The sequence below is a fragment of the Rhinatrema bivittatum genome, chromosome 1, assembly GCF_901001135.1.
Source record: "Rhinatrema bivittatum chromosome 1, aRhiBiv1.1, whole genome shotgun sequence".
NCBI classification, from domain to species: domain Eukaryota; kingdom Metazoa; phylum Chordata; class Amphibia; order Gymnophiona; family Rhinatrematidae; genus Rhinatrema; species Rhinatrema bivittatum.
In genome coordinates this window covers 228,190,687-228,207,933 of record NC_042615.1, presented here as the reverse complement: position 1 = coordinate 228,207,933, position 17,247 = coordinate 228,190,687, and the positions used below count along the sequence as shown (strand labels likewise).

General features: G+C 43.0%; 1 protein-coding gene across 4 annotated transcripts in view; it reads right to left on the bottom strand.

Annotated features, from left to right (window-relative positions):
* Window positions 1–17,247, bottom strand: part of LETM1 (leucine zipper and EF-hand containing transmembrane protein 1) — a 182,653-nt gene that overhangs the window by 83,557 nt on the left and 81,849 nt on the right. For all 4 annotated transcript variants that reach the window (XM_029592569.1, XM_029592545.1, XM_029592555.1 and 1 more), the window contains one exon: window positions 11,460–11,579. In XM_029592569.1, coding sequence (XP_029448429.1) covers window positions 11,460–11,579 — 120 coding nt within the window. The remainder of the gene's footprint in view (window positions 1–11,459; window positions 11,580–17,247) is intronic.

The following is a 17,247-nucleotide window of genomic DNA, read 5'->3' as shown; positions in this document are numbered from 1 at the left end:
TCACCGCATCTAAATGCCCCGCTTGAAGAGATTCCTCTTGAGATAGCGATTCGTTAGCCAAAAGCTGTTGAACCCAACGCAGGCCTGCCCGCAAAGAAAAATTACTACACATCGCCGCATGGATTCCCAGGGCAGAAACCTCAAAAATCTTAAGTTGAACATCGAGCTTGTGATCCTGTGGATCCTTAAGGGCCATCCCCCCAGTGACCAGAATGGTGGTCTTCTTTGTGATCGCCACCACTGCTGCATCCACCTTAAAAGTTCCAATGCCTCATCAGGCAGCGGACAGAGCTTATCCATGGCCTTTGCCACTTTAAGGCCCAAGTCCGGATTGTCCCACTCCTTGAAAAGTAAATCGGTAGCTGAGAAGTGAAATGGGAAAGAGGACGGTGGACTCCGGAGAAAATACCACAGGATCCGTAGTCCCCAACCCGGACTCTTTCAGAGGGGAATGCCCAATTCCCCTAAAATCACTGGAATGAGCGGTCCTAACTCATCCTTACGAAACAGACGGACGACCTTTGGATCGTCGCCCTCTGCCCCATGAGACTCCAGGACACCACTCGTAAATGGTTCTGTCTCCCCCTCCACCCCCCTTGGGGGGTGGACGGGAAACTCACGATCATTGGGGTCATCCGAATCCGTGGAGGTATCCGAATCTGCCAGTGGGGTTCTCAAGGGGAGGGGCCTCTGGCCTGATGAAGGACCAGGGTCTGGTGCAGTCTTGGCCCGCTTTGGGGCCCCAGATGGAGGGTCCAGGTCAAGGGATCTCTTTTTGCCAGCCTTCCTGGCCTTAAAGGCCTTATGCATCAAGAGAACAAAATCTGAAGAGAAGGAGGAATCCGAGGAGACAGTATCCTCGCCCCCTGTAGGGACATCCCCAGTGGCCAGGCTATCAGAACCAGCGGGCTTGTCCCCCTCAGGGACTCTCCGCTGCGGTGATAGGTTCAGCGGGAGATATTCCCCTGCCTGCGTTGCCTGCACTGCCGATGCTGCTGATGGCAACAGGCCCAAAATGGCACCCGCTCCGGAGGCCGTGGACCTGACAGGATTCAAAATGGCGGCCGTTCCAGAGTTTTGCGGGAACGGACCCGAAATAGACAGGGGCAGCTCCCCGAATGCTCCCAACACCGAGTGCACCCTCACCACAACCCGCCGGAGTCGTGGAAGCTCCCTCTCCCCCAGAAAGGCAAGTTGAGCAGCGACCATCCTGCGACAGCCGCGCGCATGCAGGTGCTACAGGCCCGACAGGCTGTCCGACACCGCATACGGGAGAAGAAAAACCAAAGGTTCCCCCCCAAAAACGCGTCGCAACGGCGCAAACCCCCCCCCCCCCTCCGATCGGAAGGGAAGGGAGAGCAGAGCTGCAAGAAAAAAAAGAACTGACAGTCCGAAAATTTATTTATTTTTTAAACCAAATACTTGCCGCTAGCCCTCCGGGTCCTGGCCCTACTGGGAGGAGTGAGCTGGGCTCCCCGTTATCACCCCCAGTAGTGAATGAGCTGAAACGAAAAGGGGCTTTCACCCAGTACCCTCAGCTGCTGCCTACAACCAGGGAGAATGGTCCCCCTCAGGACCTCATAACCTCCTGGGAGGCAGGAGACTCTGACCTGCAGGCAGTCACTGCGATCCCAGTCAATTTACTGTCTTTTTTTTTTTTTTTTAAACTAACTAAACCTGTCACAAAAGCCCAAACTTAACTTAGGCCCGAACACAGACTATAGGATTTGAACCCCTTTCATCTGCTAGAGACAGAAGATACTGCCAGACTATAGGTGGCACCATCCTATATAAGGTGTAGTTTTTGTTGATAAACTTCTGTCTCCATCTGCTAGAGGAGGGCAAAACCCAGGAGTCTTGACTGATTCGGTTACGTACAGGGAAAATCATTTATTTACCAGAATCATAAGGATTTTTTTCTTTGCGGACTTCTCCCAGCAGGTTCAGAAATAAAGGGCAGGCTTCATAGAAGTGAAGCGCCAGTTTGCAACAGCGAGGCCTACAATATGCATTATTATATCCAGTCAGATTACATGTCACCATAAATAATTGTACTCACATATTTGATTCTGCAGCTACGACGTTTTCTACAAAACCTGGCGGCTTGTCTCCTAGAGGCGATGCAGAACAAATCAGCGAGCGGCTGGAGCCATGAAACTTAGTAAGTGGCTGGTCAAGTTGCTGGACCAACTCGCTGGTGGCCGTATATGTTTTGGCAAGGGAAGCTCTCAGCCAGAAAGTGACCCTATCTGTTTTTTTTGGATATTTGTGTTATGGAGTTTCCTTTTCGGGAAGAAAGGAAGTATGGAGGTCTTTTATGGATAAACCAGATAAATTTTCTACACTCCCTACCCCGCATTGCTCCTGTTACCTCGCTCGCACGTGTTGAAGGCGTACAGTGAATACCCTGTTGTACCTGGTTTCTCGTGCCCTCTCTCATGGTTGCGCCAGCAGAATGTACATGCCTTGGCACTTTTTTTGTCTCCTGAGACTGACCTGGATAATTAGCATGATGTCCAAGAGGGCCTGCCTTTCATACACTTGACTTGGACTGAACAGGATAGCCACTTGCATTTCTATGTGGAGGATATTAAATCAACTCGGTGGTTTAACCTGGAGCTGAGAACGGGGCTTAAAGCTTGTTATTTCCAGCATGCATCGTCAAATGGATCCCTGAGATATACAAAGGAAAAGCGACTGGTGCAAGATATTCATCTGTTCGTTCGCTCAAGCATCAAAACCTTTGATAAAAGCTCCAAAGAAAGAAAGTATCTGTTAGATAGATGGGGGAAATGGGTAGAGGGCTGGGGGGTGGTGTAACAGAATATAAAGAGTTGGAGAGCCAAATTAAAATTTTAGAACAAAGGCATAAATCCACAGGCTCTTCTAAAACTTTGAAGGAATTGACTCTGGCAAGTGACACTTTAAAACAATTAGAGGTGGTTAAAATAGACAAAACGCTAAGAAATTCTAAACAATGGTATGAGCATGGAGGGAAAGCGGGCTTGCTTTTGGCCAAATTGGTCTAAGCATGGTCCCATCAATGCCGATTTATGGGATTCATGACCAACGTGGCAACACCCGAAGATATCAATAAGCAATTTGCTTCACATTTTGCTAAATTCTATAAAGCCCAGCCTGCTCCAGGTTAGGAGGAGATAGTGGCCTTTTTGGAGCCTTTGGGCTTAAATCGTCTTTCCCCTGAAGATGCGTTGAATCTAATATCCCCTATAACTGCAGATGAGATATTACATACAACGAAAGGATGACAGGGGGGAAAAGCCTGGGTCCAGATGGCTTTCCCATTGAGTTTTATAAAGTCTGTGTAGAGCAGGTTGTTCCACATTTACAAGCGGTGTTTAATTACTTGCGTACACCTGGGGCAGACGTGGGCACCCTAACTGAAGCATTGATAATTCTGATATACAAAAAGCCAAAAGACCCCTCAGATTGCTCTTCTTATAGGCCAATCTCCTTGATTAATGTGAAGATTACTGTAACTCAGGCTGGAAGATATAATGCCTGAATTAATTCACCCAGACCAAACAGAATTTATTAGGGGACACCTGTCTAATAACACATGGCATTTATTTAATATCCTGCATTTGGCCAGCAAAAAAAAAAAAAAGATCGGGGTAGCGATAGTGTCTATGGATGCCGATAAAGCCTTCGATCACTTTTCCTGGCCCTATATGTTTGCAGTACTTCATCATTTTCACTTCCCCCCGAAGTATTTATATCCTAGATTCGGGCTTTGTATACAAGGCCAAGGGCACAGGCGTTGTCCAGAGGAGTAGTTTCCTGACTCTTTTGGAAAAAGAAAGGGGCATTAGACAGGGGTGCCCCCTCATCACCCTTATTTGACTTGGTAATATAGCCTCTCGTGCAAGCGGATCGGACATCTCAGCTGATATATGGCTTTTTGACAGGCGGCAGGTCTCACAAAATATCTTTATATGCAGACGATACATTATTTTTCTGATAGACTTCTCTAGCTTCAATCAGCTTTTGGACTCATATGCTCTTGTCAGGCTATACTATTAACTATTCTAAATCTTGAAATTTTGTTAATCACATTGGAGCACTGAAACATACGTGGCATAGATACTTTGCAGAGAGCTCAGAGGGTTCCGATATCTGGGCCTAAGGATATCCAAAACATTTTCGAAATTGTAAAAATATAATTATGCCCCACTGTTTGCTATGATTCGCAAGATTTGGATAACTGGAAGCAGTTACCCATCTCTTTGCTGGGCAGGGTAAATATAGTTAAGATGGCAGTGTTACATCGCTTAATTACTTATTTATGCACTTACCCTGCGATATTCCCCTAGCAGTGTTCAAGACTTTTAACAGTGCCTTTGTCAGTTTCTTGTGGCAAGGGAACCCGCCCTAATTAAAATACTCTGAATTGATAAAACATAGGAATATGGGTGACTGGGTTTCCCAGAGTTTAAATGGTACTATTGGGCCTGCTGGCTTGCCTGTTTAAGGGAATGGGACGGAGTTGACCCACAAGCAGCATGGTTAGAAATAGAGTAGCAGGCCACTAGAGGTTGCAGCTTAGCATCTCTTCTTTATCTGCCTCTTGCCTCGAACACCCTCAGGTGTGCTATGAGAGTTAATATAGTAGCACACTGATATGTGTGCCTGAGCTGGAGACCAACATGGAAAAGGCAACTGACCCAGAACCCTCTGCTATCTTAGCCTTCCTGGCTATATGAACTTCAAATGCCTTACTGAGCCTGACCTGGAGGAATTCCAAGGACAAACCTGGACAGCAGTTTGAAGCTGGTGACACTTTGTGATACCTAATTATAATGGTTGGAACCTAAGGCTAGACTCACTACAGGGGCAAATGTAAACACAGCCTAAGATGTGTTAATTGCCCTGACCAGAACAAAAGACTATCTAAAGACTGATGGTAAATGGCCCCACCTTGGAGAAATATCAAGGTAGTTTAGGAATAATCTTGTGCTGTTGACATGACAACCTATGTAAATTATTCTCTGGGTAGTCACGCACTCTTAGAATTTCTAACCTAGAACTATATTGTATTTTACCTATAAAAGAAGGATCAGTTCATGTATACAATGAGATGCTGGTGGTCTGTCAGAGAAATGGCATCCAGCATCTCCCAAGAATACTTATATTGATCAATAAAAAATTATACTTTCTACAAAATATCCCTGGATATAAGCGTCAAAGAATGGCTTGGCGCTTAACAAACATACTTTGAGGGTCTGGAGTGGAGTCCAACGTATATAAATTGTGCTTGAGGGCTCCCAGTCATATATGATTCCCTTATGGGATAAGCCACAGCAGTCAACAATGTACATTCTTCTCCTGATATGGTGGGCTGGAGGTTCGAGAGGTTTAAATTCCTAGGTCAATTAGTAGATGAGGGAAGCTAAAGTCTTTCACAGACTTGGTGGAGGAATTTCAAATCTTGCCAGGTATTTATACATGCAGTTAAGTAAGGACATTGCAAAGAAGATGGATGTCCGAGTTATCCAGGAAGAATGTACTGAAGTGGAAGGTGTGGTGTGCTGTAAACGCCAGGCACAGCACTTAATTTCTGTCTTATATGTCTCAATTCGGGATGGGTCTGGAGTGCATGAGATATCGAAAGGTTTAATCCAAACCTGGAATGCCGATTTGGGAATGGATTGGGAGAGGAAAGAATGGAAAATTTGGAAAAGATCTTGAAAGATAACTATATGTGGGAAAGGGCAAGAATTATTATTTAAATTGTTACACCACATGTATTATACTCCTGTGGGTTTAGCCCAATTCAGTGATATGCGCAAGGAATGCTGGAGAGGCTGTGGACGTGATGGAACATACATGCATATGTGGTGAGAGTGTTGCTATGTCCAGTCTTTTTGGGCAGAGATAATGTCCTATATTGAACAAATTTGTAATCAGCGATTGGTTTTGACTCCTGCCCTGGGGTTGGTAGGCTGGTGGCCAAATAGATCCAGCATGCATGCAGTTCTCCTTACTATAGCCCAATTTTGGAAACGACCCCTGTGGTAGATAGTTGGAAGAGTAAGGAAGCAGATCTTGAGAAATTGACCTGTATGCTAAATGATAAACTGGATTATTATGATAGTCTGGAAACCTTACTGGGATTGGCGAACTCAAGATGTTGATGCCGTGTAAGTGGGGGATACCTCTGGTTAGTATAACTCTTACAGTTATGAGTACATAGCTTGACATCCACTGCCAGTTAGTTTTTTTATTTACCTCCTCTATCCTTTGTTTTCCAGCTACCTCAGCCCCCCAAGTTCATCTCTCCTTGTTTTAATGTATCTTTGCTTCTTGTTAAATGGTTTGTTTTACAGTTATCACCCATTGTTCCATGTAAACCGATGTGATATGATACTTATCATGAATGTCGGTATAGAAAAGAGTTAAATAAATAAATAAATCTAGCTATAAATTCATGTACACTGATTAATATCAGTTTATACTAATGGAATATCAGTATTTGTATATTCTTTTATCCTATATTATATACACTTGTGCCGTTATAAATAAAAAAAATTTTTTTAAAATGTATTGAGGGCAGGCAATATTGCTGGAATGGCCTATATAGTTTTCTAGAGCAGGGATGGTCAATTATGGTCCTCGAGGGCTGCAAATCAGTCCCAGTTTTCAGAATATCCCTAATGAATATGCATGAGAGATTGCATGCACACCGCCTCAGTTGTATGCAAACTTATTTCATGCATATTCATTAGGGATATCCTGAAAACCCGAATGGTTGTGGCCTTCGAGGACCGGAATTGCCTATTCCTGGTCTAGAGTAATACGGCCATTTGAACGAGTAGTGCAATTTACAAGTTGTAGGCTTTTCCTTTGCTGACAGGAAATGGACAGCTACATTTTGTTCTTTCAGTTGCAATACCATCTGAGTTTTTCCCTGAGGCACAGCAGATCTGCTAGCTTTTCATGAATGTCCTCTCAAATGGAACTCGCATGGAGCCAAGCCATCCTCTGAGTGCTGATGACAGCTGCTGATGTTTGCACCAGTGGGTTGAAAGGATTTATATAAATTACTCTCAGTAGATAGCGAACTGCCTCTTCAAGGTCAAAAAGCTGTGGGGGTGTGACAGTGTTGCCCGTCTCATCCCTAATAAATGGTTTCAAACTTTGAAAACAGTTGTGTATGTACTGAATTATGTAAAATTCATGATATATGATATGGCCTACCGAAATTGATCCTGAAGACTTTCTTTCTGAAAATGTCCAATAGCTGGATGTCCTTCCCCACCAGCTTGGAGAATGGCAAACGATTTCTTGGCCATCTTTAGTGCAGACACCACCACTACCGATTAGTAGGGCAGTTGAACCATACCATATCCCAATGGCTTCTGAATGCGGAGTCCAAGCTTTCTAGCCACCAGTGCAAGGGAGATCGGAGTTTACCATGTCTTCATTTGGACCTTGCCACAGCGAATGTTAGAAGAGCTACTGTTTCTGAGAGGACTTCCAAAATGTGTTGGATATTTGGACGTTGATTCTTGGGTCAGGCTTTATTTTTTTTTATATGTGGACCGCTAGCACTTCCCCCATGAATTTGGAGTATTGGGGGGGGGGATGATCTGGAGGCATTGGTGACATTCTGACGGAAGCCCTGTCGAGCTTCCTGGTGACTCAACTCGAGAGTGTCACACTGATGAAAGTTGTGGAGTTCCTGAAGGCAAAAAAGTAGGTGACACTGGGGGAGGGAGTGATGGAGAGTACTCATCCTCTGGAGCCCCTGGTGGAGTGTTTGCTAAAGAGTCCTCTTGAGGTGAGAAAGGTAGTGCTCCTGGCATAACCTCGGAAGGAGGGCATCGAGGTACAAGAGGTAGCGGTGCGAGTATATGCGGAAACATGCCATAACTGGTGGGAACATCTTGAAGAACAACTTGATGTCGTCTCTCTGTTGCTCCATCCAAGTATGGAGTTTGAGTGGGAGATGGTGGTTTAGTGTCTTCCTCTGGTACTAATACCAGTTCTGGTTAGAACGATGAGGACTTTGTGGAAAATAATGGGATAATAGAGCACTTTGTGTACAGTCCCTCTAAACATAGCCCTTGGCTCAGCAAGTGATTGACTGGCATCATATGTTTTTGAGGTAGAAATCGAAAAGATGGTACTGGGTACAGCATGCTGTTATATGGCACTGACAAAACTGCGGCCAGAATCTGTGAAGTCAACTGAACCATGAATAGTTCACTCCATGGGGAATGATGAGGCAAGAAATTCCTCAGTGGGTCTGACCCCAGACATTGTATGCCGAGGAGTGCATCGACAGGGCCAGAGACGCTGCATGACGCCCCAGTATGCTCGGAGTTTTGTGCACCTTCTGTTCTGGATGTGTCAAGGTTGGTTCGCTTCAGATGTTCCAATGCATCCCGTGCCAGGTGCTTCAAGGTAAAATGAGCTTCTGATGTACTCTTGATGTGCCTCACTGAGGTAGGTGCAGTTGATGTGGGGCGCATCAACTGCATTGGTGGAGTCAAAGCAGCTAGCTTTAGGTGTTTGACTTGCAACTTCTGAGACGCTCTTCCAATGTTTCCTTGGTACTCGAGGTTTTCTCCAAAGCCATCAGTTTTGAGTGTGTCAGCTCTTTTACGGTCTGAGTCACGGTGCACCTTTCAGCTTTTCAGAGGGTAATGTGTCTCCCCCAACTTGCTTCCGTTTGTGTGGGAAATCAGGGTGTTTAGGCAGCGAAGGGGAAGAGCTGATGCTCACCACACTGCCAAAGAATGGGTCATTGAACGACTGGCTGCCTACTTAGACATAACGTAGTTCCTCTATTTTTCCCTGAGCTCGTGGGGACATCCTGCCATATGCTGGACAGCAAGGCTGCTCATGATCAGGCTCCTAGGCAGCAGTAGCACTCGTCGTGGGTGTCTATTACAGACATCAGTCATCTGCATGCTCAGGCCCTGAAGTCGCTTACCAGTTTTTCAGAGGCCATTCTTCAATTTGATCTTTTCTTTATCATCATTATTATTTTAATAATGCCACTGAAAAGTACCATTTGGGGACTGCAAAAGCAGTGGATAGGTAAAACAAAAATCAAAGAATTTGAAGAAAAAACACCATGTGGTGAAAAACTTGAGGAGAGAGAGAGGAATCGGACTGTGCTCCCATACAGACGAAAAAAGTCTGATGAGACTGCAGAGCACCGACTACATGGGAACTCCTGCATATGCTCAGTATAGCTAAAAGTTCTACCAGATATGATAGAAAAGTTTTTCACTGCCACCATATGGCATCATGGCTATTTCAGACTGCTTATCGATGGAAAAGGACACCAAGCCTCAATCCCATATTTTCCACAAATCTGGAATATTTCATGGTCTTTCGGGGGGGGGGGATGAGATGTGGTCTGAGGCATCTAGAAGCTAGTCAGAAGATCTACCTGTACAAACTTCTTCTTGACCTAATGGCATAGAGTCACTTTATCCAGAACTACAATGGTGGAGAGCATGAACCAGGAGGTTCTTCTGGTTGTCCCTGAGAAGATAGTCCCTTGTCCGCCATCTCTTACTGACTGGACTCTGCTACAAGAGTATGGGATGATGAAAAATCCCACAAGGGTTCCAATGACATGTTTACCCTTGTAGGTGAGATTGGGACTGTTCTAAAGAATCACCACAGCACTAGTGGAGAGGTTGGACAGTTCCTTCTGTTTCCTTAGTCAAAGAGGTAAAGAAACTTCTTACCATAATTGCTAACTGGTAAAGTGACTGATGTGTCTTCTCTGGCGTGAGCAGTGTTACATCCTCTTCAGAGACCAGGATAGATTCCTGCATCTGAATGGGAGGTTTTTTGGCGTCGAGAGAAACTATGGTACATACCAGTTCTGAAGTTTCCAAATGAAGAGACTTCACCAATAACCTGGACAGTATGAGGGTTCTTGTTATTGGAGAGGGGCAAAGGTAATCTGACTCCTCCTGCCACAGATCTAGAATGGGCTGCAAATAGTTGAGTTGGTAGAGCAACCTGAAGAGCAGGGTGTTGGACTTGATGCATCAATAGCTTTGATGGAGTGGAAAGCTTGGACACTTTGGAAGAACATAATTTTATTTGCTTTGACAGACCTTTAGTGAGTCGTATTGAGGAATCCGGTGCAGAATGAGGATGTTGAATTGATGCAAGGGTCAACTGCCACTGGCACTGCACTGTGTGTTCTTGCGCTGTGCATCATGAGATAATGCGCTGGAGGACCAAATGTACCGGGTGCCAGAGCGTGGAAGCCTCGAGATGCATCAATGAAGGATGGGCTGTGCACAGTGTAGACTTCAGCACACACTAAGTTGAGTGCATAGACATGCATCGAATGCACTGGTGGCATTTGCATTAGGCGTCCCCATGCATCGTGTGGTTGGTACACCGACACACCTTGTGCCAATGATGGTCGCTTTGATGGCGCTGGTTCCAATGCACCACACTTCAAGTGCTCATACTTCTTTGATGCAGGCTCTGATGGTTTCAACAACTGATGTTGCTTCTTCTTCAATGCAGGGTGGCTAATAGTCAGCCCTGTGGCTTTGGCCTGTGCTGATGGGGGAATCTGTGAGGAGCTCCTGCTCAACTTTTCCCAGCAAGGCAGAAGACAATGTACTGTGGAAGGAGGATTTGCTGCAACTCCAGAGAGATTTGCGCAGCTCCTCAATCCTAAATGCCCTGGAATATTGGAAGTGTGGGGACATCTATCCAAAAGGCATGGCAATTCTTTTGATCATGTTCTGGCCTGAGGCACCAACAACACAGCTCAAAGCTAATGAGAAACATTATCTTGCCACATATTTAGGTTTTAAATCTTTTCTCTGTTGATTTTTTCTTCTGGCCTGACAAGAGGCGGCAAGGCCTATTTCTTCCTCTTTTTTTTAATTTTTTTTAAAAGTAGCATTGAAAAATGCTGTTGAGGGTATTGCTGAAGCAGCGAGGCAACTAGAAGTAGAAAGTGAAGAAAACTTGTTGAATTTAAGATGATTTAAGGAGTTTTATAGAAAAACTAGGAGAGAGGAATCATCCATGCTGTACTTGGACAAAAATAATTGAGAAGGCTCCAAGACATCACTGTCCTGAAACTCCCGCATGTGTAAAGTAGAGCTCAAAACACTACTAGCAAGGAGAGGCAAGTCTGTTTAGTGCTGCCGGATGACATCATCCCATATGTAAATGGCTAATTCAGCCTGTTTATCAACAGAAAAGTATCCTGTTAATGTTTTATTTGAAATGGACATAACATGACATAAGACAGAGAAAAACAATGCCCCAGGATACATTTTTGGCTTAATGTGCCCCCCACTGAGGAATATGATGAAATGAGCTAACATTAAATGACAGCTCTGCTACTGCCAATCTAAAATGAATATGCTCAGCAGCAGTAAAGAGCAACTTAAACAGCATGTGTTTAATCAACTGCATTGCTTTTATTGGCCACTGACCTGTCTGAGTTGCTCCCTGAGGCGTTCTTCTGTAACTCCTAGTGCTCTCATGCCTCTTACCCGACATGCTGACTGAAGCTCCTTTACATTTAAGCTGTCCACGCCTTCCTCTGCAATCAACTACAAGAAGGACATTTTATAAATTACAGGTAAAATGACAATGCAAAACAAAAACTTTTAGTGTTTTCTGCATTCTTAACTTCAATTTGTAAATGGCTAGCAGCTGTTATGAAATAAGGAAAGAAATAAAGCTTTGAAAATAGTTTCATCTTCTCTTACATTTTTTTTGTTTTTTCTTTTAGTGTTTATACACTCCTATTGAAATTAACAAGAATATTTTAATACAATTTCTATTTAGGTAACATAACATTAATCCATCTAAGAGGATACTATTAGATCATTGTACATATTTTACTGAAATGCAACAAAAGAGACTTCAATTATATCACTCTAGGATACAGATTTCCAGAAGATTTCTTCTTCTATTATATTGTACGGGTGCAACAACTTCATACTTATATACAACATACTGTATTCTACCAACAAAGGTTAGGGAAAGGAATGGTGAATAAATTGGAGAATGTCACAATAACTAACGCTCCATGATGAGACTGCACCTGGAGTACTGTGTGCAATTCTAATCGCCGCATCTCAAAAAGATAGTTGCACTAGAAAAGGTTCAGAGAAGGGCAAACAAAATGATAAAGGAAATAGAACGGTTCCCTCATGAGGAAAGGCTAAATAGTTTAGGGCTGTTCAGCATGGAGAAGCGACAGCTGAGGGGGGATATGAGATATCTATAAAATCATGAGAGGAGTAGAAAAGGTAAATGTGAAATGGTTATTTACTCTTTCAGATAATACAAGGACTAGGGGGCATTCCATGAAGTTAGAAAGTAGCACATTTAAAACGAATCGTAGAAAATTAATTTTTCACTCAATGCACAATTAAGCTCTGGAATTCATTGTCAAAGGATGTGGAAAAGGCAGTTAGCACAGCTGGGTTTAAAAAAAGTTTGGACAAGTTAAGAATATAAGATTTACCAAACCAGATCAGACCAAAGGTCCATCAAGCCCAGTATTCTGTTTCCAATAGTGGTCAATCCAAGACACAAATACCTGGCAGGATCCCAAGGGGTAGACAGATTCCATGCTGCAACACCACGCTAATAATGGTTTATAGACTTTTCTTCCAGGAACTTGTTCAAACCTTTTTAAACATAGTTATGCAAAAAGCTTTCAACACATCCTTTGACAATGAATTCCATAGCTTAATTACGTGTTGAGTAAAAAAAAATGTTCTATTAGTTTTAAATGTATCACCTAATAACTTCATTGTGTGCCCCCTAGTCTTTGTACTTTTTGAAAGCATAAACAACCAATTGTTTACTTGTATCACTTCACACATTTTATAGACCTCCCCTCAGCCATCTATTCTCCAAACTGAAGAGTTCTAAAGTCTTTAGTCTTTCCTCATAAGGGACTTGTTCCATCCTCTATCATTTTGGTTGCCCTTCTCTGCACCTTTTCTAATTCTGCTATATCTTTTTTGAGATGTGGTCACCAGAACTGCATAAGAACATAAGAAAATGCCATACTGGGTCAGACCAAGGGTCCATCAAGCCCAGCATCCTGTTTCCAACAGTGGCCAATCCAGGCCATAAGAACCTGGCAAGTACCCAAAAACTAAGTCTATTTCATGTAACCATTGCTAATGGCAGTGGCTATTCTCTAAGTGAACTTAATAGCGGGTAATGGACTTCTCCTCCAAGAACTTATCCAATCCTTTTTTAAACACAGCTATACTAACTGCACTAACCACATTCTCTGGCAACAAATTCCAGAGTTTAATTGTGCGTTGAGTAAAAAAGAACTTTCTCCGATTAGTTTTAAATGTGCCCCATGCTAACTTCATGGAGTGCCCCCTAGTCTTTCTACTATCTGAAAGAGTAAATAACCGATTCACATCTACCCGTTCTAGACATCTCATGATTTTAAACACCTCTATCATATAATCCTCAAGATGAGGTTGCACCATGGAACAATACAGAGGCATTATGTTAATTTTCCGTTTTATTCTCCATTCCTTTCCTAATAATTCCTAGCAATCCAGTGGGAGCACTGAGAGGAGAGGATCACCTTGCTGGTAGCTAAAGAGAATCGGTAAGTACTGCTTGGGGAAAATTTAGAACTTAAAAGTTTTGGGGGAGAAGTAAACTATTTAGTGTGTTTGTATGCCTTTATTAATAGCTAATCAGAAGGTAGGCAAAAACAAGGAGTTGTGTGTTTTGTATTAAATAGCTAGTCAGAGGGCAGGCAAAAACCAGGAGTTTGTGTATTTGTCTTTCCTTCCCTCACACTCACCCCTAGCTCATCCTTTGATTTATATGCAGGCGACACTTCTGGCGGAGATGTGAGCCCTTGGATCGCTACGCCACTCAGGGAAGAGCCCCGAGAGCACAGTGAGAGGTGAGCTGATGCAAGCACGGACAGATAAGAAGCAGAGGAAGGCTGGAGTGAAGACAAGGAGACTGAAGGTCTGGCCCTCTACTGGACCTGCACGCCCCAAGAAGACCAGCAACGCAATGTTGGTCAATGAACAGTCCTCTTGACTATTCCAAGCCCTTTCAGACCTGCCTCCGGGTAACGGCAATAGGCGGCAGGCCAGAGGACGAGGGCAGACGGAGGCCTTTGGACATGGAAGACTCTTGGACATAGACACAGGCGAAGACTCTTGCACAAAGGATCAGGAGCAAGGTACTGTAGACAAGTCAAGAGCAAGAGCTGAGTTGAGACTGTGACACAGCACGCCCTTCTCACAGGACAGCAGAAAGTCAGCCCTCACATATGGGGTGACATCACAGGATGGAGCCCAATCATGGAACACTTTTGTCAAAGGATTTTTAATTATAAATACACACACATAAGTGGTACACATTTAAAGGCAAGGAATATAAATATATTGTGAAAACAGGGACCCCAACACGGCCGTTTTTCGCATTAGGGCTGCGTCAGGGGGACCAAACCTTCCGTATATCTATAAATCAAAAAACAATTAAAATATTGAGCAGGTAGGCAAGCACATCAATTTAATTCGGATGTTAGAAATGAGGGGCTGGAAGGAAGGAAACCAGGGAGAAAAAATGGAGAAACAAGAAGGCGGTGGGACAGATTAACACATACAATAACATCAAGATTTAAAATGAAACCACAAAGCAGGAAGATGAAAAAAAAGAGTGTAGATGAAAAGAGAAACCTACCTCAAAAGATGGGGCGTATCAATACAGAGTGTGAAGCTATATGTATGCTGAACATGAGAGTGTGGACGCCAGTGACAGGCATAAACAACAAGAGGAGGAACTTACTCACAAATCGTGCATCAGGTCAATACTGAAAAGGTCAATTACATTAAAGTCCCTGGTTGTAACAGGTAAACGGGACAAAAGAGAATTGCCAGAGAATGAGGAAAAATAAGATACCTGAAATCAAACATTCAACTCGGAGGCGCATACTGGGTTTAAATATTTTGAAGACACGGCGGATCCGTGGCCATGAGTATCTCGGGGTGGGGGTGGGCTGGACAAAGGAGAAAGGATGAAAGTAGCACGGTGTCTTTTGGAAGAAGAGGGCACTAATGGAGACAATAATTTGGTGCCTTAAGCACCACATAGCAATTTGGTGATCTATAAGTACAACCTCTAGATGACTCATCTTTTCAAACTAGGTGCTGATCTGAAGAACCCCCTTTTTTTCCTTATCTGATGAGGAAGAAAAATGGTATTTCACCTTGAAAATTCTGTTACTTTGAGCTTGTGGGGACATTCTTCCACATACTAGCAGAAAGATATATTATGCGAAGACCCCAAACATAAAAGTCATAAGTCATGGATGTCCTGGCTAGACATGACGACAGCAGGAACATAACTTGAAAGGTATTTTATCTGAGCGAGATCTTTTGCCCAACATAAGGAAAGATTCAAGAAAATCTACAATACTAAATTTTTTTTGGAAGACTAGAAAAGAATTGAAATGAGAAGAAAATATATAAGAGAAAAGTTTACTAAAAAAATATTTAAAAATTGGAACAGCTGGAGAGAGCAAGCAATACTTCGATTTGCTTTGATGGCCAAAATAAAAACAGAGGTGGCTCATATGTGGATAGTTGCACAGGAATTCCCATGCATGCTAAGACTGACTACATTTTCTGAGCTAGAAAAGAGCAGTGTCCATGACAGTGCTGTTGGATAATATCACCCACTTGTGTGGATGGATTTGCCCTGCTTGACCACAGAAAAGTCATAAAAACCTGTCAAGGTATTTATCTTTTATCCATTTTGGCCTATTTTTTAAATAAACACCAATACATTAAAAGCAAATTTAGTGAACAAAATCTTTTCTTGATATCTGCATAAAAAGTACACGGTTGAAATGTTTCAGCCACAAAGTAGGATTAAATGGACAATTTTCTCAGTGGAAAAGGGTATACTGCGGAGTGCCTCAAGGATCTCTACTAGGATCCATGCTTTTCAATATATTTATAAATGATCTGGAAAGGAATACGATTAAGATAATCAAATTTGCAGATGATACAAAATTATTCAGAGTGGTTAAATCACAAGCGGATTGTGATAAATTGCAGGAAGACCTTGTGAGACTGGAAAATTGGGCATCCAAATGGTAGATGAAATTTAATATGGATAAGTGCAAGGTGATGCACATAGGTAAAAATAACCCATGCTGTAGTTGCACGATGTTAGGTTCCATATTAAGAGCTACCGCCCAGGAAAGATCTAGGCGTCAGTGGATACTTTGAAATTGTCGGCTCAGTGTGCTGTGGCAGTCAAAAAAGCAAACAATGTTAGGAATTATTAGAAAGGGAATGGTGAATAAAACGGAAAATGTCATAATACCTCTGTATCACTCCATGGTGAGACTGCACCTCGAGTACTGTGTACAATTCTGGTTGCCGCATCTCAAGAAAGATATAATTGCGATGGAGAAGGTACAGAGAAGGGCGACCAAAATGATAAAGGGGTTGGAACTGCTCCCCTATGAGGAAACACTAAAGAGGTTAGGGCTGTTCAGCTTGAAGAGACGGCTGAAGGGGGATATGATAGGAGGTCTTTAAAATGAGATGTCTAGAACGGGTAAATGTGAAATCGGTTATTTACTCTTTCAGATTATAGAAGGACTAGGGAGCTCTCATGAAGTTAGCATGCAGCATATTTAAAACTAATCAGAGAAAATTCTTTTTCACTCATCGCATAATTAAACTCTGGAATTTGTTGCCAGAGGATGTGGTTTAGTGCAGTTACTGTAGCTGGGTTTAAAAAAGGTTTGGATAAATTCTTGGCGAAGAAGTCCATTACCTGCTATTAATCAAGTTGACTTAGAAATTAGCCACTGCAATTACTAGCATAAGTAGCGTAGGATATACTTAAGTTTTTGGGTACTTGCCAGGTACGTGTAGCCTAGATTGGCCACTATTGGAAACAGTATGCTGGGCTTGATGGACCCTTGGTCTGACCCAGTATGGCAATTTGTTATGTTATGTTCTTACAGTTTATAATCCAAACTTGATGAAAGAAAGATTAAAGTCACACTGAGTTATGGAGGTTGTTTAAAAATACCATCTTGGAAGCCCAGACAGATATATTTCATGCATTAGAGAAGGTGGAAGGCTAAATGATTACTAGGATGGTTACAAGTTGAGGTGAGAGAGGCTGTAATAGCTAAAAGAACATCTTTCAAGAAATGGAAAAGAGATTCAAATGAAGGAAACAGAATAA